This window comes from Neolamprologus multifasciatus, chromosome 18, assembly GCF_963576455.1.
Source record: "Neolamprologus multifasciatus chromosome 18, fNeoMul1.2, whole genome shotgun sequence".
Taxonomy (NCBI): Eukaryota; Metazoa; Chordata; class Actinopteri; order Cichliformes; family Cichlidae; genus Neolamprologus; species Neolamprologus multifasciatus.
This window is the reverse complement of record NC_140456.1, coordinates 5,610,577-5,635,591: the sequence shown is the minus strand read 5'-3', so window position 1 is coordinate 5,635,591 and position 25,015 is coordinate 5,610,577. Positions and strand designations below refer to the sequence as shown.

Here is a 25,015-nt window from a genome sequence, read left to right as displayed (position 1 = left end):
ACTCTCAAGTCTTTGTTTTTGACACAACACGGCACATCAACGCAAAGTTCACAGATTAAACTGTAAGTGGATAATGTGAAGATTCCCCACGGTGCAGAGTGTTGTGGCCAAAGCCAAAATAGGAAAACTCTGGTGAGGAAAGAAACTCCTGACGTAAGCTGTGTGCGTACATGGCTTTTAAATTTAAAGAAATTATATCTTCTGTTGGTTCTCAACAGTGTGCAAGGCATTAAAGCACTCAGCTGCACACAGCTGGATGTTCTGTGAGAAAACTTCCATCAGGCTGTAGTTTTCATTTCAGCTGTTTTGGTGCTTTGTGTCACTGTGAAGTAGAGCTGGGCGATAGAACGATAACGATATGTATTTTGAAATAACTTTTTCTCAATAGAAAAATTCAACTATTGCGATAGACCTCATGTCTCTTGTCCTCTTAAAAAAAAAAAGAACAGCCAATCCATATTAAGTAGCGCAGAGCCGAAACAATCACAGCCGCAGCGTCACGTCACGTGACTTGTTACGTGCCGCACATGTGTATTTGTTTGGGAAGCAGCCAGCCGCCGTGCTGCCCGGGTAATGGAGGAAATGAGTGTGCCGACTAGAGAAAAATCAACCGAGAGGTTACCGAAGAGAAAACAGATGACGGTTCCAATGCCGGAGAGATTGTCGAACGGAAGAGCCAAAGAAGTTTCGTAGTGTGAAGGTATTTCGGCTATTTCAAGTCTGACAAAAAACAGAGTAGCGCACTGTAAATTGTGCCGAACGCAAGTCTGGAAATACAATAAAGCGGTGCATGCTCAGTCTCTGACTGGAAGCGCTAATTCGTCATTCAGCTTTTGTCAGACTAAAGTAACTGTTAAAACTGTTTGAAAAGCTAAGCTATACAACAAGGAGAGATTGAGAATTTCCTTTTAGTTCTCAGTTTATTTGATATTGACAAAGGTTAGTCAATTTTGTCTGTTCTTCTGTAAAACAAACTAAGATTTATTTTTAGAATTAATATTTTGTTTCTAAGTGGAATTGACAATTTAGTCTGTTTTGTTTGTTCTATTTTGAAACGTAAACGCTTTAGCGGCTGCCTTTTGTGTAGTTTGCAATATTTGCCTTTATTTATCTGAAAAAGTCTCATGTTCCTTAAGTACATCTACCCTGTTGAACTTATTATAGGAAATAAATATTTAAATCAAAACAAGCTGCTGATTATTTCACATTTTACTTGTGAGCAACGGCACATTTAAATCTTACAAATATAGTTATTTGGCTTATATCGTGATATATATCGTTATCGCCTGAAATGAAAAAAACATCGCGATATGAAAAAATCTTACATCGCCCAGCTCTACTGTGAATTATGACAATCCGGACCAAACCGGTTCCACTGAAGTTGCAACATTTTAACAAACCAATTCTGGTTCATCTGTTTCATTCAACGATCCGCTTTCGTCCTTCTCATTCTGCGTCGCCGCCATGCTTTGTCCACCATGTGCGTATGAAAACAAAGGCACTGCGCATGTGCGCTTTACCCATATTTCATTTTCTTATCATTGCCTAACATTGTACTGGTATTACCTACTTTAAAGTATCACTTTTCTCCTAAATACACGAACAAGATTCCTGTTAAATTACAATAAAGTAAAGAATGTGCACCTATAATCTATAAAAATATTACAGCACTATACTCTATAGAATATAAACTTCATTACACAATATTGTTGGATGGTTGCTTCCGATTTTACTCTTAATTATTGTACCTACTCTAATTTTAATAAACAGTAATTGCAGGTATGTCTGTACTAGGGCTGGGCGATATGACCCAAAATTCATATCTCGATATTTTTTACCTGGACGGCGATATAAGATATATATCTCGATAGTTTTTAAGCCATAAAGTAAGAACAAAAAGAGAGTTCTTAGTCAAAGCTGTGTCCCAGATGTCACACAGGCACTTTTATTAACATAGAGCATAGATGTACATAAAATTTACTCAAAAATAAATTATGAGCATTTATTAAATAATAATGTTGCATAAATAAAAGAAAACAATGTTGTTTTTGTGCATAACAAAAAGCTCACAATTGTGCAGTCAAAATGTAAACTAACAGACGCTGAGCATAATAACAAAGACAGATTTCACAGCTGCTCTGTTCTCAACTTCTACTGTGTGACTGACAGCATTGAGTTTGAAATCCTCTTCGTAACCACGTCTCTTAACAGGTGCCATTTATGGTCCTTATACACAGTAGGGTAATATTACGTTGAAGCACAGTACGTATCACCCCGCGAGGCTCCTCGGTAGCCGTAATGCTCTGACAATCCATCAACCGGTGCAGCACCGTAGCTTAGCAAAGTCGTACTAAAACATTTTTGACAGATTGCTGAGCGCCGTGTACCACATAAAATCGGTTCGCGGCCATCAAGCACAACCAGAATTCATACATAAGGCGCGCTGTCAACTTTTGAGAAAATGATAGGATTTTAGGTTGTGCAGCGCCTCTGGGCTGCATGGCGTTAGCGTGGTTAGCTCGTTAGCGTGGTTAGCTCGTTAGCGTGGTTAGCTAGCTAACACGTTGACTGCGTCCAGCCCCACGCACGGGGCGATGCGCAGTAACTCGTTAACGGAGATTTGCCGTGTCCATCTTGTCGCTTCCTGCAGGTGAAGCGATGGGGGAGGAGGGGGATTTGTGTTCAGTGAAGGAGGGGCGAGGCCGAGTAACGTTGCGTAAAGACAAAAGTGGACGAAAGAGAGGCAAACTTGCGGCTCCACAAGTATAGTTATAACGTAACATAGACTTTATCGATATAAAGGATATTGTCACATCTTATATCTCGTATAAAAATATATCGATATTTTTTAAAAACTCGATATATCGCCCAGCTCTAGTCTGTACTGTAATATATACCTATATAAGCATATAGGCTACACTCTCCTGCTGCTTGGACAGCAAACTTACAGGAATGCTGCTGTATTCAACATTACACACAGGAACAGCAACCACATACACAAGCACAGACACACAGGTTCTGTACAGGAGCTGAACTCAGCCCAGAGTCAACAATAACAACCAGATCGTCTGCGATGATCCTGTGAAAAAGATCTGCAGGCTGGAGGAAAATGTGGAGAGATGAAAGGAGCGATGACCAATTGGGGAGATATGAGAGAACAAAAAGTTATCGTCACAGGCAAACCGAGCAGTTCTGATAAGAGCTGAATGAAAAACAAGCGGGGGAAATGATTCTGTTCATAAACTCTCCTAAGATTTCACACACACACACACACACACACACACACACACACACACACACACACACACAGATCTAGGCTGTGTTGGCCTTGAGCGAGAAAACGAGAAGCAGAGCTTCAACCCACACGTGTGCACACCGCTCAGGATTTCCTCTGTGATAAACATGAACTCTGTAACTTCACAAAACAACAGGCTCAATGAAACTTTACACCAACCAGCTGGAAAAATTACAACAACATGATGTGATGCAATGGAAATCCGCAACCCTCGGGGTTAGCTATGAAACCAAAGACGCTGCCCAGGACTCAACTGCCTGTCAGCAACAGGCCTCTGTATACCAGCCACAGTACAGACTGGGAGGAAGTCAAAGTCATCGATTAGAAGTAAAAAACAAACGGAGGAATGTTCTCATCACCTGAAACGAGACATCGCTGACCTGTAAGTGCGTTTCCATCTATTGGTTTTATGCACATTTTGAGGTTTGACTCTTATTTGAATCTTTTAAATGATCTCAGAAGAATTAGCACCACCAGCTGTTTATAACAAAGCATGGTTGTGGGCGGAAATCTGGCTAAAGTGTGGGCAACATTTGGATGCAGTTTGTGCCTTTTGCTAATTGCATTATGAGCAACGATGCCAAGGCTTCATTCCAGCCATGAATATTTATGTAACCGGGGTTTATAAATACAAGAAAACCTGCAGTCATTCATCATCCCTTAGCTGTGAGTTCCACGTTTTCTGTATTCAGTCCACAGAAAGAGTGTGAGTGAAGCAAGAAATGAAGCAGCAGAGATACCTGACAGCTAGTAAATTATGAGTTCTTGCAGACAAAAGTCTTTGCTGTGGGTATAAAGCCCTAAGGGGTGGTGACAAAGACCGAAACACAATGACTGTCAACTGGGTCACGTACCCATCTTTATTCCTCACACAGGCCTTTATTGCTTTGATGGTTACAAATGCACAAATGCATACACAGAGGCAAGAGGTCACACACGTAATTGCAAAAGCAAGGCACACAACTGCAGCAAGGGCAGGAAAATACAAGCCCGGACCCCTGAGACAAACTCTGATACCCAAAGAGAGGAGAGAGGGGGTTGTAGTCTATTCCAGCTACTACAGGACGAGACGTGGGTACGCCCTGAACAACATAACCTAGGGCTGCACGATTAATCGTTAGAAAATCGCGATCTCGATTCATACTTATGTGCGATCTCATTTCCAAATGACAACGATTTTAAAAAAAAAGAAGAAGAAAAAAGACGACGATTGTACCGCATTTTGATCCGGGACGTAATCTGCATGAAAACAAGCGCTCACTCTTCCTGCTCAACAAATGACGAGGGCGGAGCCTCATACCACGTGATACAGAAGCTGGCTGCTAAAATTAGCAGGAAAAAACAACGGAGAGCACGTCAGGGATGACGAGAAAGTGACAGGAGAAAATCCGTCCCGGTCAACCACCCAAACATCAATAACGGGAACCTTATACAGCGCTTCCCTATACCCGTCGAACTCCCGCAGGCACAAAGAAATTACGGAGGCTGTTACTTATCACCTGACCAAAGATATGGCTCCATCAACACTGTGCAAAACGAGGGATTTAGGAAAATGATCAACACCCTAGACAAACGCTACACAGTGCCGTCCCGCAACTGTTTTTCTATTGTTGCACTACCTGCTCTATACACGCAGTGTCGCGCAACGGTGGAGACGCAATTTCAAGCAGTACAACATTTTGCGGCAACGACAAAATGTGAGACATTTGTTGTTTTTATGTTTATTTATTGTTTTTATGTTCAGTCTCAACTGTTACGAAGTTGATGTGCAGTTAATAAGTGCAATAAATATTTATACTGGGAAAGAAAATCGTGAGAGAATCGTGATCTCAATTCTAAGCCAAAAAATCGTGATTCTCATTTTATGCAAAATCGTGCAGCCCTAACATAACCCCGCTAACTGCACCAGTCCAGAGCCCACACAGACACAAGGAAACCATGCAAACTGCACACAGAAAGGACCTGGCCAGCTGCTGGAATCAAACTCAGGACCTTCTTGCTATGTGGCAACAGTGCTAACCACCGTACCAACAAAAATACAAAATACAGCCCACACGCAAACAAATTCAACTAGGGCCAAAGTGAAGGAGTGAAGGGAGAAAAGGAACGCAGAAACAAACTCACGGGGAAATGGCTGAAAGTGCGACTGCGGTTCAAAGAAGACCTGGCAAAGCAAGAAAGAAAAGCATGGGAGCAGATATATACTGGGGGAGTGTCCGGCTAATTAGAAACAGACGCGGCAGAAAAGAAAAACACGTGAAGGAGAAGAGCTAAACAGGCCTGCTCGGTTATGATGAAAATCATCGAACAGTAGTAGAGGATTTATTAAACTCGTCGTCCCATCAGAGCAGCGAAGGAGCTGGATGTAGGCTGGGTGGAGCTGGCGGGGGGGGGACTCTGTGTCTGCCGGTGCATTATCTTCAGAGCTGGATACCAGCCGTGCCAGCGTGAAAACAAACCTGTCTCCGCCAGAGCATTCAGTCCTCGGCTGTCAGGGAAATGCACAAATGGGTTTGTGGCAGCAGCGAGCCAGTTTTCCACTTTCATCTTTGCGCCGTGTTTTCGACATGAATTGAAGCTGCTGGAAACCAACTTCCACCCTGCTGTAACGCTGGCAGAATGTCCTGCCCTCCCAGTTTTGCAGGGAAACGGTGTGCTGGGAAAATCACATTCAGTCCTTTGGCAGGTATGCTTAAATTCTCCAGACAGGAAGAGGAAAGAGAACAGAAATGCCCACTAAATAACATCGTCCCAGCATCCTGACAGGTCACAATGAATTTCTGATTGATGAATGGTCATATTTGCTTCTCCTGCTGAGGTTTAAAACACATTTCCATTCTCAGTATAGTTTGAACAGGCTAGCAAGCCTCTGCATGGCCTTCATCCTTTTGAGACATATTACTAAACGTTCTCAGAAATACTTTAAATAAGCTGTGGTGGTTATTTTTTCATCATTTAATTTAAAATGATAAACTTCATTTTCTTTTTCCTTTACATGTAATATACTGAAGCATCTGAAGCTCATAGGTCATCAAAATAAGAAATCCAGTGCCTCTATTTATTAGAATATTTCTCAAGATCATTCAAAGGAAGGTTTGACAATATAGACGTGTCCACTTTCATTTCATTTATACACTCAGTACTCGGTTGAGGCTCCATTAACAGAATTACTGTATCGGTGTAGTGGTGTGTGGAGTTGATCAGGTCAGGGTGCGTCTGCTGAGGTGTTACTGACGTCCAGGTTGCTTTGATAGATCCTCCCTGGGATTCAGGCCCGGCGAGTTAGCCCAGTAATAACACAGTCGGCAAACCATCTGTCAGCTGATCACGGGGCCGAGTTTAAAAGAGAGACGCCACCCACCTGTTCGCCGCTCAGACATCGTTCTCTTCATGTCAGGAGCTCCGAAACTTTGCCGACGTCAGTCTCCGCCTGATTCAGCAACTGTGAGTGTTTTCCCTCTCGATTCATTTTCTCATCCCGGCTCCGCTCGCCAGCTCCGAAGCCACGCTTCGTGCACTGATCGTTACTAGAATAACTGCGTGTCTGTTCCAACCCATCGCTAGCCTTTGCCGCGTTTGGGTCTAGCCAGCACGCCACACGGGCACGCCGAATTACTGTGTGTAATTCGCCCGATTGTGACACCATCCATATGCAAAAGGTTCATCATCAGCTGGAAGCAGAAAGAGCTCTAAAATCTTCCGGTTGACTTTAGACTTGATAAAACGGCGTGGAGCACCAACAGCACCAACTCTTCACAGACTGTGGAAACTAGGGATGCACCGATACCGATACTGGTATCGGGTATCGGGGCCGATACTGTAAAATGTGTGTGTACTCATACTCGTAAAAGTTAACCGATACCGAGAACCGATACCAACTTATTTCATTAATCAGAGGGTGGCTTGTCATTTCTGTTGTAGTTTTTTAGATTGGCCACTAGGGGGCCAATTATTATTTTATTTATTATTTATTTTATAATAATTATTTTGTTTGTTTGTTTACAATATGGACACTCTGCAATAATTTAAAAGTTTATTTTATTCTCAAACCTAATTTGTATTTATTTTATTCCAAACAGAAGTGTTTATTTATTATTCTGAAAGCTCGAGACAGTGCCAATAGTTCAGTGATATTTTGTTAAATTACAATGTGGAGACTCTGCAATAATTTAACAGAAGTGCTTATTTTTCGCTTGAAATTTTTTTGTGGTCATTTTTATTAAGATTTTATTTTTTATCGACAGGGAATATAATAAAACCTGTCTTCCAATTCATTGAATGTGTGTGTGTGTGTGTGGTAGAAGTATCGTTTTTTGTACTCTGTATCGGCAAGTACTGAGATCCAAGTATCGGTATCGTATCGGTTTGAAAAAATTGGTATCGTTGCATCCCTAGTGGAAACTTCACTCTTCAGATGTCAGCCTTTAACATCTTAATTTCAAAATAAAATACAAAACTGACTTTAATCTGAAAAGAGGACTTTGAACCACTGAGAAACAGTTCAGTGCTTTTTCTCCTCAGTCCAGATAAGATACTGTGACGGTGTCTCTGCGTCAGCAGTGGTTTGATATCAGGACTGAAACTGTTGTAGGTCCTTTCCTGAAGACGTTTGTGTGTAGCGGCTCTGAGATACTGACACCAGCTCACTCAGCTGAAACTCTCCAAAGTTCTTGAATCGACTTGTCATCACAATCCTCTCAATGCTGTGGTCATCCCGGTTGCTTCTGCACCTTTTCCTACCACAGTTTTCCCTCCCAGTCAACTTTCCGTCGATATGCTTCGATGCGGCTGTGAGCGGCCAGCCTTTTCACCAACCTCCTGTGGCTTTCCCTCCTTGTGGAGGATATCTGTCAAGTCCGCAGTTTTCCTAATGATCGTGGTAGCTGGTACGGTCTAGATCGAGAGATACTAGTAATTACAATTCAAACAGTATGAATACCAGAAAAAAATCAGATAAGTAGGTGTAAATAACCTCATTAATATTTTGTAAAGTGTTTTGTAAAGCTATGAGTGACTATTATATTGTTGGAGCGGATGCTTTTATTTTGAAAGTCACCGAGCGACAAGGTGCCGTAAATTAAGTGGCGTAAACCAAATGGCAGAAGCGCGAGTCTTAATGCACAGAGAGAAGGTGTGCTCTATGGTTAATGGACGGGAATGGGAAAAAGAACGGCTATTAAGGTGCAACACTGAGTTGAAAGCAGTTTCTTAGCACCTGGTTGATGAGGGAACAAGGTTCGTAACAAAGTTTGTCCTGTGGATATGTACTTTGTTGTTTTACGGAGCTGCTGACCGCTACTAAGCATAAAGGCTAAGTTTTCACCCACTAGAGGGTGCTAACGTACCTCGTCATGTTTAGGCAGCGATGCAACGATTTCACTGTTATATGCAATAATTTACAAGTTTTAGTGTTATTTGTTATGTAAGGAAAAGAGAATTAATTTGTGAATAATGAATAAGTCAAAAGGTTAAAGGTAACACACTGTTTGATTTACTAATAGTCTTTTATTCTGTATGTTGTAGCTCTTACGGTGTGTTCACATACACGGCTGTTTAATAAAAGGATTGTGAACCATCAGTTTGAGAGACCATCTTTTCAACCGGGGATGCTACAGTAGGAATAAGAAATGACAAAAGCGCGACACATCCCGGTCTCATGGTTTGATTCCAGCTGTTATCTGGCCTTTGGCACATGAAGCATGAGGATCATCAGTATAACGGTGTGTTTAAATGTGTCAAAAGGAAGTAAACGGAGACACTGCAAAAACTGTTACTGATGAGACAGATTTTGTTAAATTGTTACAGAATGTGCTGAGTTTGTGCAGGCGTCGAGGTCACGAGACTCGAAAATATTTTTCAATGAAAGTATGAAAACTGAAAAAGGAGCAGTAGGGGGGAAAGCGCAGGGATTGCAGCAGAAACAAAACCAAAAGAGAAAACTGGCTGTCAGGAGAATGACAGCAGAACTGCCACAAACACACATAGTAAGTTACAAACTCAAAGAACACAAGAAAAAAGGACCTTGAGCTGAACACTGCCATCCAACATCTTACTGTGAAGCTCAAAGATGAAACAGTACGTCCTGATTCTCTCGGTAGATGCACATTTTTTATTAACTGCTGACTCAGTTTTAGTCAGAAAAAACTACAGGACAGTTTCTGTTTTAAGTTCAGCTGCTGGTTTTTTTTAGTCTGGGATTCAAGGACCTTCAAGGGGTCTGAGGGGGATTTGAGGTCTCCAACAAAGTATCAAATCCTTTATGTTTATTATTCTGTTTATTATGTTATTATTCTGTTCTTGAGGAGCTGAAAAAGGGGAAAATATATAAGAAACAGTGCTCTGATGGAAGCTTTAGTTTTATACGCAGCTGTCTCAGAGTCCATATTGTGCTTTGCATAATAAAATAAACTTTTATTAACTTCTTGGGTTGAAAGATGTCATTTGTAACTGATTAAGTTTCATATAATGTTTAAAACAATGTTTAATTCAGCAATGATCTGCATTAAATGTGTGTGAATATTAACCCTGTCCTGTTTGTCTATTTGGTCCCATATGAAAGACGAATAACTAGAAACTTTGTAACCGTAAACACACACCACCACTTGGCGAACATAACAAAATTGGACACTTCAGGAAAAATCTAAATCTTAGAGCGGTTGGGTTGTTTTGGTTTGTCCAGAAGAGTCTGATTTCGTTAGGAGTGTCGAGACCTACTAATAGAAGCTTTGTATTTTTGTATACATTGTCTGGATTAGCTGAACCTGCCTTGACGAGGGTCTTCCACCTTTGCTAACGGAGTTTGTAGTTAAAGGTGAATAACTGTAGGGTGTCAATAGATAAAGCTGCAGCAAGAGTCCTGACAGGGACTAGAAAGAGAGAGCAGATTTCTCCTGTATTAGTTTCTCTTCATTGGCTTCCTGTTAAATCCAGAATTGAATTCAAAATCCTGCTCCTCACATACAAGGTCTTAAATAATCAGGCCCCATCTTATCTTAATGACCTTGTAGTACCATATCACCCTATTAGAGCACTTCGCTCTCGCTCTGCAGGCCTACTTGTTGTTCCTAGAGTATTTAAAAGTAGAATGGGAGGGAGAGCCTTCAGTTTTCAGGCCCCTCTTCTGTGGAACCAGCTTCCAGTTTGGATTCAGGAGACAGACACTATCTCTACTTTTAAGATTAGGCTTAAAACTTTCCTTTTGCTAAAGCATATAGTTAGGGCTGGACCAGGTGACCCTGAATCCTCCCTTAGTTATGCTGCAATAGACGTAGGCTGCCGGGGGATTCCCATGATGCATTGAGTTTTTCCTTTCCAGTCACCTTTCTCACTCACTATGTATTAACAGACCTCTCTGTATTGAATCGTATCTGTTATTAACCTCTGTCTCTCTTCCACAGCATGTCTTTATCCTGTCTTCCTTCTCTCACCCCAACCAATCACAGCAGATGGCCCCGCCCCTCCCTGAGCCTGGTTCTGCCGGAGGTTTCTTCCTGTTAAAAGGGAGTTTTTCCTTCCCACTTCCCACAAAGTGCTTGCTCATAGGGGGTCATATGATTGTTGGGTTTTTCTCTGTATCTATGAAGCGCCTTGAGGCAACTTTTGTTGTGATTTGGCGCTATATAAATAAAATTGAATTGAATTGAATTGAATTCATGTTTAAAAATGTTCCCTTTCAGTTGAAACTGACTTAAACAGCTTTACAGACTCACTGCAGTCGTTGGCCTTCCCATTAATGACACAGCGCTAACTGCTAATGATCGTTTTATTTTATAGATAATTGGCAAACCTTCTGGAGGAAACCTGGTCTTGTTAGGAGAGATGGCATCCATCCCACTTTGGATGGAGCAGCTCTCATTCCTAGAAATATCGACAAATTTATTAAACCCCTCAAAACATGACTATCCAGAGTTGGGACCAGGAAGCAGAGTTGCAGTCTTACACGCCTCTCTGCAGCTTCTCTCCTCCTGCTACCCCCCCAAAAACCCATCTCCATAGAGACTGTGTCTGCTTCCAAAAAGACAAAAAACAAACTAAAAACCAGCAACAAACAACTTAAACATTTACAAAGAAAGAACAATACAGTATCCACATCTGAACCAAAGAGTAAAACAGTGAAATGTGGATTATTAAATATTAGGTCTCTCTCCTCCAAGTCTCTGTTAGTACATGACTTAATAATTGATCAACAAATTGATTTACTCTGCCTTACAGAAACCTGGTTGCAGCAGGATGATTATGTTAGTTTAAATGAATCAACACCCCCGAGTCATTCTAACTACCAGAAATCTCGAAGCACAGGTCGAGGGGGCGGTGTGGCAGCAATTTTTCACACCAGTCTATTAATTAATGAAAGACCAAGACAGACTTTTAATTCATTTGAAAGCCTGATGCTTAGCATTGTCCACCCCAGCTGTGAAACTCAGAAACCAGTCTTACTTGTTATCATCTATCGTCCACCTGGGCCTTACACAGAGTTTCTGTCTGATTTCTCAGACTTTATATCTAATTTAGTTCTGAGCTCAGATAAAATAATTATTGTGGGTGATTTTAACATCCATGTAGATGCTAAAAATGACAGCCTCAACATGGCATTTAATCTGTTGTTAGACTCAATTGGTTTCTCTCAAAATGTAAAAGAACCCACCCACCACTTTAATCACACTCTAGATCTTGTTTTAACATATGGCATAGAAACTGAACATTTAACAGTGTTTCCTGAAAACCCTCTCCTGTCTGATCATTTCTTGATAACATTTACATTTACAATAATTGATTACGCAGCAGTGGAGAGTGGACTTTATCAAAGTAGATGTCTTTCTGAAAGCGCTGTAACTAAGTTTAAGAATATAATCCAGCCACTGTTATCATCGTCAATGCCCTGTACCAACACAGAGCAGAGCAGCTATCTGAACGCTACCCCAACAGAGGTCGATTATCTTGTTAATAATTTCACCTCCTCACTACGTACGACTCTGGATACTGTAGCTCCAGTGAAAACTAAGGTCTCTAATCAGAAGTACCTGACCCCGTGGTATAATTCTCAAACACGTACCCTCAAGCAGACGACTCGTAATCTGGAGAGGAAATGGCGTGTCACAAATTTAGAGGATCATCATTTAGCCTGGAGAAATAGTTTGTTGCTTTATAAGAAAGCCCTCCGCAAAGCCAGAACAGCTTACTACTCATCACTGATTGAAGAAAATAAGAACAACCCCAGGTTTCTCTTCAGCACTGTAGCCAGGCTGACAAAAAGTCAGAGCTCTTTTGAGCCAACCATCCCTTTAACGTTAACTAGTGATGACTTCATGAACTTCTTCACAAATAAAATTTTTATCATTAGAGAAAAAATTACCAATAATCATCCCACAGATGTAATATTATCTACAGCTACTCTTAGTTCCATTGATGTTAAGTTAGACTCTTTTTTTCCAATCGATCTTTCTGAGTTAACTTCAATAATTACTTCCTCCAAACCATCAACGTGTCTTTTAGACCCCATTCCTACAAAACTGCTCAAAGAAGTCCTGCCATTGATTAATTCTTCGATCTTATATATGATCAACCTATCTCTAATAATCGGCTATGTACCACAGGCCTTCAAGGTGGCTGCAGTTAAACCTTTACTCAAAAAGCCATCTCTAGACCCAGCAGTCTTAGCTAATTATAGGCCAATCTCCAACCTTCCTTTCATATCAAAAATCCTTGAAAGAGTAGTTGTCAAACAGCTAACAGATCATCTGCGGAGGAATGGTTTATTTGAAGAGTTTCAGTCAGGTTTCAGAGCTCATCACAGCACAGAAACAGCTTTAGTGAAGGTTACAAATGATCTTCTTATGGCCTCTGACAGTGGACTCATCTCTGTGCTTGTCCTTCTTGACCTTAGTGCAGCATTCGATACTGTTGACCATAATATTCTATTAGAGCGATTAGAACATGCTGTAGGTATTACAGGTATTGCACTGCAGTGGTTTGTATCATATCTATCTAATAGACTCCAATTTGTGCATGTAAATGGAGAGTCCTCTTCACACACTGAGGTTAATTATGGAGTTCCACAGGGTTCGGTGCTAGGACCAATTCTGTTTACATTATACATGCTTCCCCTAGGCAGCATCATTAGAAGACATAGCATACATTTTCACTGCTATGCAGATGACACCCAGCTCTATCTGTCCATGAAGCCAGATAACACACACCAATTAGTTAAACTGCAGGAATGTCTTAAAGACATAAAGACTTGGATGGCCACTAACTTTCTGCTTCTTAACTCAGATAAAACTGAGGTCATTGTACTCGGCGCTGAAAAGCTTAGAAATTTGGTATCTAACCAGATTCTTACTCTGGATGGCATTACCTTGGCCTCCAGTAACACTGTGAGGAACCTTGGAGTCATTTTTGACCAAGATATGTCCTTCAACGCACATATTAAACAAATATGTAAGACTGCGTTCTTCCATTTGCGCAACATCTCTAAAATTAGAAATATCCTGTCTCAGAGTGACGCTGAAAAACTAGTTCATGCATTTATTACTTCCAGGCTGGACTACTGCAATTCATTATTATCAGGATGTCCAAAAAACTCACTGAAAAGCCTTCAGTTAATCCAAAATGCTGCAGCAAGAGTACTGACAGGGACTAGAAAGAGAGAGCATATTTCTCCTGTTTTGGCTTCCCTTCATTGGCTTCCTGTTAAATCCAGAATTGAATTCAAAATCCTGCTCCTCACATACAAGGTCTTAAATAATCAGGCCCCATCTTATCTTAATGACCTTGTAGTACCATATCACCCTATTAGAGCACTTCGCTCTCGCTCTGCAGGCCTACTTGTTGTTCCTAGAGTATTTAAAAGTAGAATGGGAGGGAGAGCCTTCAGTTTTCAGGCCCCTCTTCTGTGGAACCAGCTTCCAGTTTGGATTCAGGAGACAGACACTATCTCTACTTTTAAGATTAGGCTTAAAACTTTCCTTTTTGCTAAAGCATATAGTTAGGGCTGGACCAGGTGACCCTGAATCCTCCCTTAGTTATGCTGCAATAGACGTAGGCTGCCGGGGGATTCCCATGATGCATTGAGTTTTTCCTTTCCAGTCACCTTTCTCACTCACTATGTATTAACAGACCTCTCTGTATTGAATCGTATCTGTTATTAATCTCTGTCTCTCTTCCACAGCATGTCTTTTATCCTGTCTTCCTTCTCTCACCCCAACCAATCACAGCAGATGGCCCCGCCCCTCCCTGAGCCTGGTTCTGCCGGAGGTTTCTTCCTGTTAAAAGGGAGTTTTTCCTTCCCACTGTCGCCAAAGTGCTTGCTCATAGGGGGTCATATGATTGTTGGGTTTTTCTCTGTATCTATGAAGCATCTTGAGGAGACTTTTGTTGTGATTTGGCGCTATATAAATAAAATTGAATTGAATTGAATTGAATTCATGTTTAAAAATGTTCCCTTTCCGTTGAAACTGACTTAAACAGCTTTACAGACTCACTGCAGTCGTTGGCCTTCCCATTAATGACACAGCGCTAACTGCTAATGATCGTTTTATTTTCCCTGTAGGACGCCGTGGGCCACGCCGAGACCAAAAGTTAGACTATTATGTCAGCACTGCGCCAAGTCGCCTACCTTTACTGTGGTGGTGGTGGTGATGGTGATGGCGGTGGTGGTGGGAGGAGGAAATGTGAACATGCTGGGCCAGCACGTCAGCCAGCCTGCCGGCCGCTGCCCCGCTCCCGCCGCTGCGTGTGGAGGACGAGGACGAGGAGGCTGTTGACGAGGTGGTGGTGGAGGAGGTGCCGTGGATTGCCCTGCTGATCCAGTGCTCCATGCTTATGCTCCCTTCCTGGCTGGACGAGGTTCCTCCGCCGCCGCCTCCGTCTTCTTCTTCACCTTCTCCTCCCTCTTCTTCATCACCGTCCCCCTGACCTTCGCCCTCTGAGCCTGAGGAGGTGTCTGAGGAAGAGAGAAGATGAGGATGGACATTAAAGTTTTATCCAAACCGTGGAAATAAAATGGATCTTTCCAATCCCGTTTAAACACCGGCGCAAACAGGTGTCGATGTGTAAGTCCTACTCCCCCCCTCTGCGTAGAGTCGCTGCAGGGGAGGAACACAAACTTGTTTGTGCGTGTGAAAGCTAAGACGTGTGTGCGTACACGGGTGTGTGCTTCTGCAAGTTTTGCATGGCATTTCCATAATGCCCACGGCGTTATGAGGCTAGTAGTGGTGATATGAATAACAACAGAAGCTGACCTAGTTCTCACACACACACACTCACTCAAAGGTACTCGATCAGTGTGCACATGTGTGTTTTCTCTCAGGGCAGATGCAGAGAGAAGGTAATCGTGCAACTGACGAGGAAAGAAAAAAACAAAAAAATTGAAAATTCAAATATTTCAACCCAAGAGTGTCACTATGAGACGTTTGATCTTTTAACTATAAATGGTTCCTTACCCGATAAAGGGTTAAACTGGTTTGCTGCGCTCCAGTGTGACTGACTTTAGTACACACACATATGGAATGAAAACATGGATGCACAGCTGGGACTCTGGACCTGTGCAACAGGTGAAACCATCTGAAAAACCTGCACTCAGTTGAAGTCAAAGCCTTTACTTTGTCATTTAGCTGCGTTCATCTTCACATTTATGAAGTTGATGCTTTGCTTTGTTTTTCTTGTTTTAATAACCACATGGAATCAGCTGCTGAAGTTGGTCAAAGTGAAACCAAAACACCTGGTAAATTAGAGCAACAAACAACAACGAGGACAAATGTTTGTTTCCAGTATTCATTCTGCTTTTAGCTCTGGGCGACCGGTGAAGAGCTTCCTGTCTGCTGTTGGGTGAGGAGCAGGTGGTGAACCAAAACAATGAGATGAATGAAAGATGCTAAATATCAGCTACGTTGGACCTGCACATTTGCTTAGTATTTTATAAAGTTAGTCACTAAGAGTGACATCTTTCACGTTACATGCTATGATGCATGTGTAAGAATTTGGTAGCGTGGCGACCAGTGTTGGTCAAGTTACTTGAAAAAAGTAATCAGTAATTAATTGCTGATTACTTCCCCCAAAAAGTAATCCCGTTACTTTACTGATTACTTATTTTCAAAGGTAATTAATTACTTAGTTACTTATTAACAACACGATTTACAACCTGAATAGGTGATAAAGTGATAGATCTTTCAGCCCAATTCTACTTTTTCTACATAATCCATCATACAAAATGTAATCAAATGGAAAAGTCTCTTTTTAAAACTTGTTTTATTAGTTTTAGTCTTTTAACTTTATGCATCAAGCAAAAATTAAATTATATGCAACATTCTCTGACTGTAAGAAATTAGTTTAACATTTAAACCTATTTTCTGCAGATTCCAGCACATAAAATAATATTTTTTTTGTGTTTACACTCAGTCTTTCAAATAGATGCAAGTAAAACACAGCAGAAAATAAATAAAGTCAAAGACTAGCGGTCCTGTTGCTCTATTTTCACCTGTAAAGCAGGAGTGGGGTAGGCGGAGGTTTACCCTGGTGCAGGTGTGCAGCGGTCAGTGGAAGAATCCGCGAGTTTCTCTGTGAGTTTCCCATTACGTCGTAGCTACTCGGTGCTTGCTCAGAAGTTTAGGGGTTTTTTTCCCTGTAAAAAGAAGTTTTCTTCCCACGCACAACGGACACTAATGTTTTTGTCTCTTTTTATGGAATCAAACTCAAAGTAAGGTCAGTACTTCCACGCTTTAAACGCTGCACGCTCATACTCTCTCTGCACTCGATATATGATCCATTGTTGATCTGCACACAGCTGTTGTCACGAACGTCGCACTCGCTTACGTCACTGTCATGAGACATTCTCACAAAAAAAAATCACGGTTTTAGTAACGCAGTAACGCAGCGTTCCTACAGGAAAGTAACGGTAATCTAATTACCGTTTTTGCAATAGTAATCCCTTACTTTACTCGTTACTTGAAAAAAGTAATCGGATTACAGTAACGCGTTACAAGTAATGCGTTACTGAGATGGGCAGTAACGCGTTACTGCCCATCTCAGTAACGCATTACTTGTAATGCTTGACTGCAAGTAACGCATTACTTGTAGAGACGTTAGCATTACTTGTAGAGACGCATTACTTGTAGAGACGTTAGCAAAACTATAATGAATCAGACTCTAAAGGTTGTGAGGAGCAACCTTCGTGTAATCTTAGGTGAAAAGTAAACACAAGATTTCAGCTTTTTGCTTAAACTAAAGTTAAATCTTATCTAGATAAGATTTACATTACCATTCGAACTCGTGCAGATTATATAGTAATTTTCCCTGATCTTAGTACAATAAATGTTTCAGTGTAAGACATCAGAGTTTCGTCAGTGTTCCTGTGTTAGTAAATCAAATCTTAAAAGATCAATAAGAAGCTTAACATGAAAGCATGTCTACACAAATCCTTTGTATGATATACAGAGGGGAGATCCTCAATTTGGTCTCAGGCACTGTGAGCCTCCAACACCCACCATGCAAACCTTTTGTTAGTGAAGACTAGCCAATCAGGATAAAACTGGTTTAAAGGTGAAGAGGGCTTAAACAGCTCGTTTCAAACAGTGCACTGCAGGAGGAGCTGCAAAGCTAGCAGAGTCAAATAATATAAATATGTAGAGTTTGATGCCCAAACTGTGTATTTCTTAAAAAGAAGAAGAATTGAATTTGAAAGCAGAAAAAAAAGAAAATCAGTGTACCAGAGCTTTTAGGTGTTTGTTTTTTTTCGCTTTTACAATTTAACATGTGCAATCAAGACTTTGAAAGTCATTGATACAGCTGACAGCACTGGAAAACACCATGTGACTGGATGTAGTCTTCCCATGATGCTTTGTGCTAACACACGTGATTAATGAATGTGGATCTCGTTATCCTGCTCATAACGAGATGGGGAGACTTGCAGAGACAAAATATATTGAAAGCGCAACGCTGCCAGCTGACTTTCGAAGCAAATACTCAGAAAAATGCAGAAAGAGAAACGAGAAAGTGACACAAAGCGGTTCCACAGAAATATATTTCACGATGCGTTGGAAAAATTAAGAAAATGCAGCTGTGAAAATCAGTCAAAGCCCGATGAAAGCACATCAGAGGCCTCTCTCACTTGTCATCTCTGCACGATACGACACGCTGCTCAGCAACACGCGACTCGGCTGTCCTCGCATGAACCTCGCTGGCTGACAGAAATGTGTGTGTGGCTGCGTGCGCACATGTGCCTGTATGTGTGCGACTGCCTTTAATGCTCCCACAAGGTCTTTCTAAATCTGCACGATGAATTATGTGCAGCTTGTGTGTCACGTGTGCAGCTTGTTTATCTTCATTTGTGCACAACAGTAAAAATACCATGTAGACGTGTGTTTGTGTGTAGCATTATGAACATTCTTGCAGAAAAAGCGTATGCACATTTGAAGCATGTGGCATGTGAGTCTTGCAAAAAGTCTGCTCAACCAAGGTTTCATTGACATTTTGAATTTTAAATGATAAAAATTGAGCTGGGTTAAGATTCTGTTCCAGTGAAACTGTGGTCAGCAATTTATTTATCATCATCAGTCTGGCATGCATCAATGCTAGCTAACTAGCATTAAGTCAATACTGGATTCTTTCCATAAGATTCAATACAAACAGGTATTTTGCATCCAAAGCCATCATCCCCTAAGGCACAGAGGTCCATTGTTTGTCCAGGAACTGCTAAAAACACAGCAAGTTACACTGTTGCATTGACTGATGTGTTCTTTTCAGAAGACATAATTTACTTCGACTCGGTCCTACATATATCGCCCTGCTGCCCCAAATAATCACTCAAGCAGTAAATGTGTGTTAATCCATCACTACAAATAGTCCTCAGCTGTTTGGGGAAATCACTGAGCATTTTTTTCTTTTATCTTTTTTGCCAGGAAAAAACCCAAAACAATTTGTTGAAAGATTTGTGTATTCAGCAGGAAGCAGTGGGACTGCCAAAGATAATCATAGGAGTGCCTGAGCTAGAGAGAGCCAGAAAGCACTGAGCAAATATAGAATAATGCCAGATGTCCCATTTAATTTTATGACTTATTTTTTAAACCAAATCTTCATCTGTTGTTTAAGATACAGAAAACCCACAGACAAGGTAAACAGCAATGACATCATCTTTCTTGCAGATTTTTAAGTTTTTGTTTTCTTTAAAAAGGTACAGTTTATAAAATCGCACCACTAGATGTCAGAAGATTGCAGATCGCAGAGTTTCTTCTATATTTCCTAGCTATGGTGGCTGCTGTGAGACAAAAAAGTCTTACAGCTGTTTATCTCTAGTGAATGTAGACCGTCAGTCCGCCGTTTACCTCAGATGGTGTTCACGTCTATTTACTCTGGAGGAGGACGAAAAACTGATACGAGTGGATGAATCAGTGAAGCTCATCTCTGCAAGTGACAGCAATACTGAGTTGAGCTGTTGAGGATATCCTCTGCTTTTCTCTCAAAGTGCTACTGTTTTTGTTGCTAATAGCTGCCGTTAGCCTCTCTTAGCTGCTGTTAGCCTCTGTTAGCTGCCGTTAGCTGCTGTTAGCTGCCGTTAGCCTCTGTTAGCTGCCGTTAGCCTCTGTTAGCTGCCGTTAGCCTCTGTTAGCTGCCGTTAGCCCCTGTTAGCTGTTGTTAGCCTCTGTTAGATGCCATTAGCCTCTGTTAGCTGCTGTTAGCCTCTGTTAGCAGCTGTTAGCTTCTATTAGCAAAACTTTCTTTAAAATCTCCCAAACATTGCTGGACTTGGACAGACAAATAATTCTCATACAATGTGAGAATGTAATGTATGTATTTATTTATTTTTTATCAGAGTGAAAGATTGATTTTTAGGATAAAAACATGTTACCCTATAACTGGCTGTTGGTACTGCCAGTTGTCAGCTGTCTAAAGACGGGAGGGTCTAATGTGCTGACAATAAGTAATTGTGACAGTATTGGGAATAAATATTCATGTTTATGCATGTTTTTATTTGTTAGAGCCCTGACTTGAGTTCAGGAGATGAAGTGGATGATTAGGTGGAACTGTGATGTGCATCTCAGCCAGTATTTTCAAGATGGTGGGGGAATGTGGCAGCTTCTACAAACAGACACCCGCTCCTTTTTCTATTTAATGGATTAATTCTAAGTTAATGAGAAAATGCACCAGTTTGTTGGATAATATAATTCCACAGTAATCAGTGTATATTTGTGAGTCTGTTTTTTGATTAAATAACCTCAAAAAATGAATGAATGTACATTTAAAAGGTTATTTTCTACATGTTTTAATATTAAATATTGTGGGAAGTAAAGACTTAAATCTATTTACGCTTCTAAAAACTGGCACCAGAATTAAGATTTAATAATAGTCAGATACCACGTTACATTCACCCACCTCATACTAGTTAAATATTGACACTCAGCTGCCTTCGGTGGTTGGCAGGAGTCTATGGGTGGTTTTGTACGTGCTGACAACTTTCTATCATTGCCACCAACTTGTGCTTAAGCAAGCCCGGCCTTTACAGCCATGCACCTCAAAGGGCCCGGACGCTTCATCACCCTGTCACCAGTTAACCTGTTTTAAGTCCAATGACAACCTTTGGTAAGTAATAACCCCTGAATACAACAAACATCCAACAAGTGCTGTCATTTAGAAGATACCCTAACCCCGTCATTCAGCAATTACATTTTCACCCTGATCAAAATCAATCAGACACTTGCCCATTCCCAAGCTTCCAATACAACTAGATGCACTGATTGTTATTTTACCACCTAGAGCCCAACACATAACAGGTGCCTCTGTAACAAGATAATCAGTTATTGATTCAACTATCAGGGGTTTCAGTGTTGTGGTTGACTGCTGTGTATCCAAAGAGGAATTAACTGAATAAAACTGATTTATGTAACAAGTTTTTACCATCAATGTGTTGCTGTACATCACAGGACATAGAATAGAATAGAATAGAATAGAATAGACGTGTATTGTTATTGTTATTATTATCCACACCAACTGTGCAGGAATAAAATATAAATAGTAAGACAGCAGCAATAAATAATAAACAGGAGAAATATATGCAATCAGAGGGATATATACAAACTAGAGGTGGGGTGTGGGGGCATGGATCCATCTGCTTCTAATTTTGGTTAAGATGGACTGTTAAGGAGAGCTGAAGAGTGAGAGGGGGAATGAAGGGAAGAAATAAAAAGAATATGTTGGATGAAGAGCAAGGACAAGGGAAGCCTGACAGGGGGCAGCTGGAGATGCAAAAATAGTAAAATTGGTGTGTCCATTCAAACAAACAAACAAAAAAACTGAAAATAACGAAGTGATAATGAAGTGGATCGCCATGAGGAAGCAGCCTTTGGACATTCTGCTTCAACTGATCAAAACGAGGCTCCTTATTTACGTCTTTCACTGCTGAAGTTCTTCTCAGAGCTGTTAGTGTAAATCATGTCTAGTTGCTCAGTGAAGCTCAACCCTGCAGCCAAAGATATAATGGCCTCATTAACACTCTCATTAAACAACACCAGTGGAATAAAGACATGGACGACTGCCACCTTTGCCAAAGGACGCATCCTAGTTTGCACGCTACGGGGACACCAGCGCCTCTGTGAAGCATCCTTTAAAAACAAGCTCCATCTATCATGTATTCACATAGAGCATTCCCAACGTTTACTGGAGAAATGCTTTGTGAGGGAGAAGGAAAATCTGTGCCCATCGTATTCCGGGCATTTCATACGCCATCAACACTCCACTAACTGAAAAGTCCAATCACAGACATTTGAAGAGGCAACAAAGGGGATTTATAGAGTTGTTGCTCCCTGCATCGATGCTAACGCTCAGAAGATAAAACCCTGTGGGCCAAACAGAGTCCTGCACAAACAAAACAGGAAAACGGATCTATACTGCAAGGTTTCTGTAATCTTCAAAACAGACATGGAGCAACAAGTCATTCATATGGCAATACATCACGATGGATCCTCTAGCAATGCATTATCTGCAATACTGTCGTCCTTAATGTATGGCAGTGATTTAAAATGAAGCTTCTGCCCTTTGTTAGTCTGTGACTGTTTGACATTATTGAAATATGAGCTTATTGGCCAAACTTTAATGGAGGAGTGAAGGGAGTGACTTTAACTTTAGCCGAGGCAACTAAATGTATTACTCAATAATTAGTGTGTTTCTGGTGATATTATAAATATAGGATTTGGAAAGAAAACCAATTAGTGTATGCAACAAATAGCTCTGTCAAACAGGTAATACTGGGCACTGTTTTACCTTGTTTTCAGCTGTTAGTGTGTTTTACAGCTAATACAAGGCTTTTTTGAATATACAGTGGGGCAAAAAAGTATTTAGTCAGCCACCGATTGTGCAAGTTCCCCCACCTAAAATGATGACAGAGGTCAGTAATTTGCACCAGAGGTACACTTCAACTGTGAGAGACAGAATGTGAAAAAAAAATCCATGAATTCACATGGTAGGATTTGTAAAGAATTAATTCGTAAATCAGGGTGGAAAATAAGTATTTGGTCAATAACAAAAATACAACTCAATACTTTGTAACATAACCTTTGTTGGCAATAACAGAGGTCAAACGTTTACTATAGGTCTTTACCAGGTTTGCACACACAGTAGCTGGTATTTTGGCCCATTCCTCCATGCAGATCTTTTCAAGAGCAGTGATGTTTTGGGGCTGTCGCCGAGCAACACGGACTTTCAACTCCCGCCACAGATTTTCTATGGGGTTGAGGTCTGGAGACTGGCTAGGCCACTCCAGGACTTTCAAATGCTTCTTACGGAGCCACTCCTTTGTTGCCCGGGCGGTGTGTTTTGGATCATTGTCATGTTGGAAGACCCAGCCTCGTTTCATCTTCAAAGTTCTCACTGATGGAAGGAGGTTTTGGCTCAAAATCTCACGATACTTGGCCCCATTCATTCTGTCCTTAACACGGATCAGTCGTCCTGTCCCCTTGGCAGAAAAACAGCCCCATAGCATGATGTTTCCACCCCCATGCTTCACAGTAGGTATGGTGTTCTTGGGATGCAACTCAGTATTCTTCTTCCTCCAAACACGACGAGTTGAGTTTATACCAAAAAGTTCTACTTTGGTTTCATCTGACCACATGACATTCTCCCAATCCTCTGCTGTATCATCCATGTGCTCTCTGGCAAACTTCAGACGGGCCTGGACATGCACTGGCTTCAGCAGCGGAACACGTCTGGCACTGCGGGATTTGATTCCCTGCCGTTGTAGTGTGTTACTGATGGTGACCTTTGTTACTTTGGTCCCAGCTCTCTGCAGGTCATTCACCAGGTCCCCCCGTGTGGTTCTGGGATCTTTGCTCACCGTTCTCATGATCATTTTGACCCCACGGGATGAGATCTTGCGTGGAGCCCCAGATCGAGGGAGATTATCAGTGGTCTTGTATGTCTTCCATTTTCTGATGATTGCTCCCACAGTTGATTTTTTCACACCAAGCTGCTTGCCTATTGTAGATTCACTCTTCCCAGTCTGGTGCAGGTCTACAATTCTTTTCCTGGTGTCCTTCGAAAGCTCTTTGGTCTTGGCCATGGCGGAGTTTGGAGTCTGACTGGTTGAGGCTGTGGACAGGTGTCTTTTATACAGATGATGAGGTCAAACAGGTGCCATTCATACAGGTAACGAGTGGGGGACAGAAAAGCTTCTTACAGAAGACGTTACAGGTCTGTGAGAGCCAGGGATTTTCCTTGTTTGAGGTGACCAAATACTTATTTTCCACCCTGATTTACGAATAAATTCTTTACAAATCCTACCATGTGAATTCATGGATTTTTTTTTCACATTCTGTCTCTCACAGTTGAAGTGTACCTCTGGTGCAAATTACTGACCTCTGTCATCATTTTAAGTGGGGGAACTTGCACAATCGGTGGCTGACTAAATACTTTTTTGCCCCACTGTATATTATAAGATATTTCTCATTTATCGGAAACATGAAAGCTGTTTGTATTTGTGTAGTTATGCTGAGGTTATATTGACCAGAAGCATTCAAGATTTTAGAGTAACCATGGTATCTAAGGCGATAAACGATCCACACAAATGATTCTGTATTTCAGACCCTTCCACCGTCTCCACTGTCTGATGTTGCTGAGTGTAACACAGCAGGTCTGGTTGTGACATGAAAAATCCTTCCTCCACGTCCCGCTCTAGCAGAGCTGTACTTCATAAATCTGCTCATTAAGAATTTAAAGATTAACCCATAAAGAACGATTGAGCTGTAAAAACTGAAATTACGATACAATGAGAGATTATTGTGCTGGAAAAGTGATATTTTGCATCGATCATCCAGAATGAATGATCGCCGTCCTCTGCGTTGCTAAAGACGTCTTTCAGCTGACCAATCTGATGCGAGAACTTAGAGAAATCTACTTTCTAATGAGCAAAATAAAGTGGTTCATGTTTCCTGCACTGCTGTTAGCTTACATAGCACCCATCCGTCTCCAGGTTTTATAGAAGATGCCGACACGTCAGTCAATGACGTCCTATTCATTCATTACCAATGTCACTACCACACGGAGATCGATACTGCAGCTGCTCCTCTGCTCTTGGGGGATTTCTTCTGTTTAATATTAATGCAAACTGATCTTTTCTTTATTTTTGGTAAATGATTGAAATTTAAAAATCATCGTCCATCAACATAAACGGAAATCACATTTGCAAATGAGCATAGCGGTTTGCCAGCTGCTGCCAGAGTCAGTCAATGACCGAGTAAC

At 41.2% G+C, this 25,015-nt stretch overlaps 1 protein-coding gene and 1 long non-coding RNA gene across 11 annotated transcripts in view; one reads left to right on the top strand and one right to left on the bottom strand.

The window, feature by feature from the left end:
* The window catches only part of LOC146497181 (disco-interacting protein 2 homolog C), a 261,549-nt gene that overhangs the window by 93,680 nt on the left and 142,854 nt on the right, over positions 1-25,015 (bottom strand). For all 10 annotated transcript variants that reach the window (XM_085140592.1, XM_085140585.1, XM_085140588.1 and 7 more), the window contains exon 5: positions 14,910-15,236. In XM_085140592.1, coding sequence (XP_084996718.1) covers positions 14,910-15,236 — 327 coding nt within the window. The remainder of the gene's footprint in view (positions 1-14,909; positions 15,237-25,015) is intronic.
* LOC146497183 (uncharacterized) lies at positions 2,927-8,873 on the top strand. The gene is made up of 2 exons (XR_014870786.1): positions 2,927-8,530; positions 8,819-8,873. It is a non-coding gene; the product is annotated as an uncharacterized LOC146497183 (long non-coding RNA).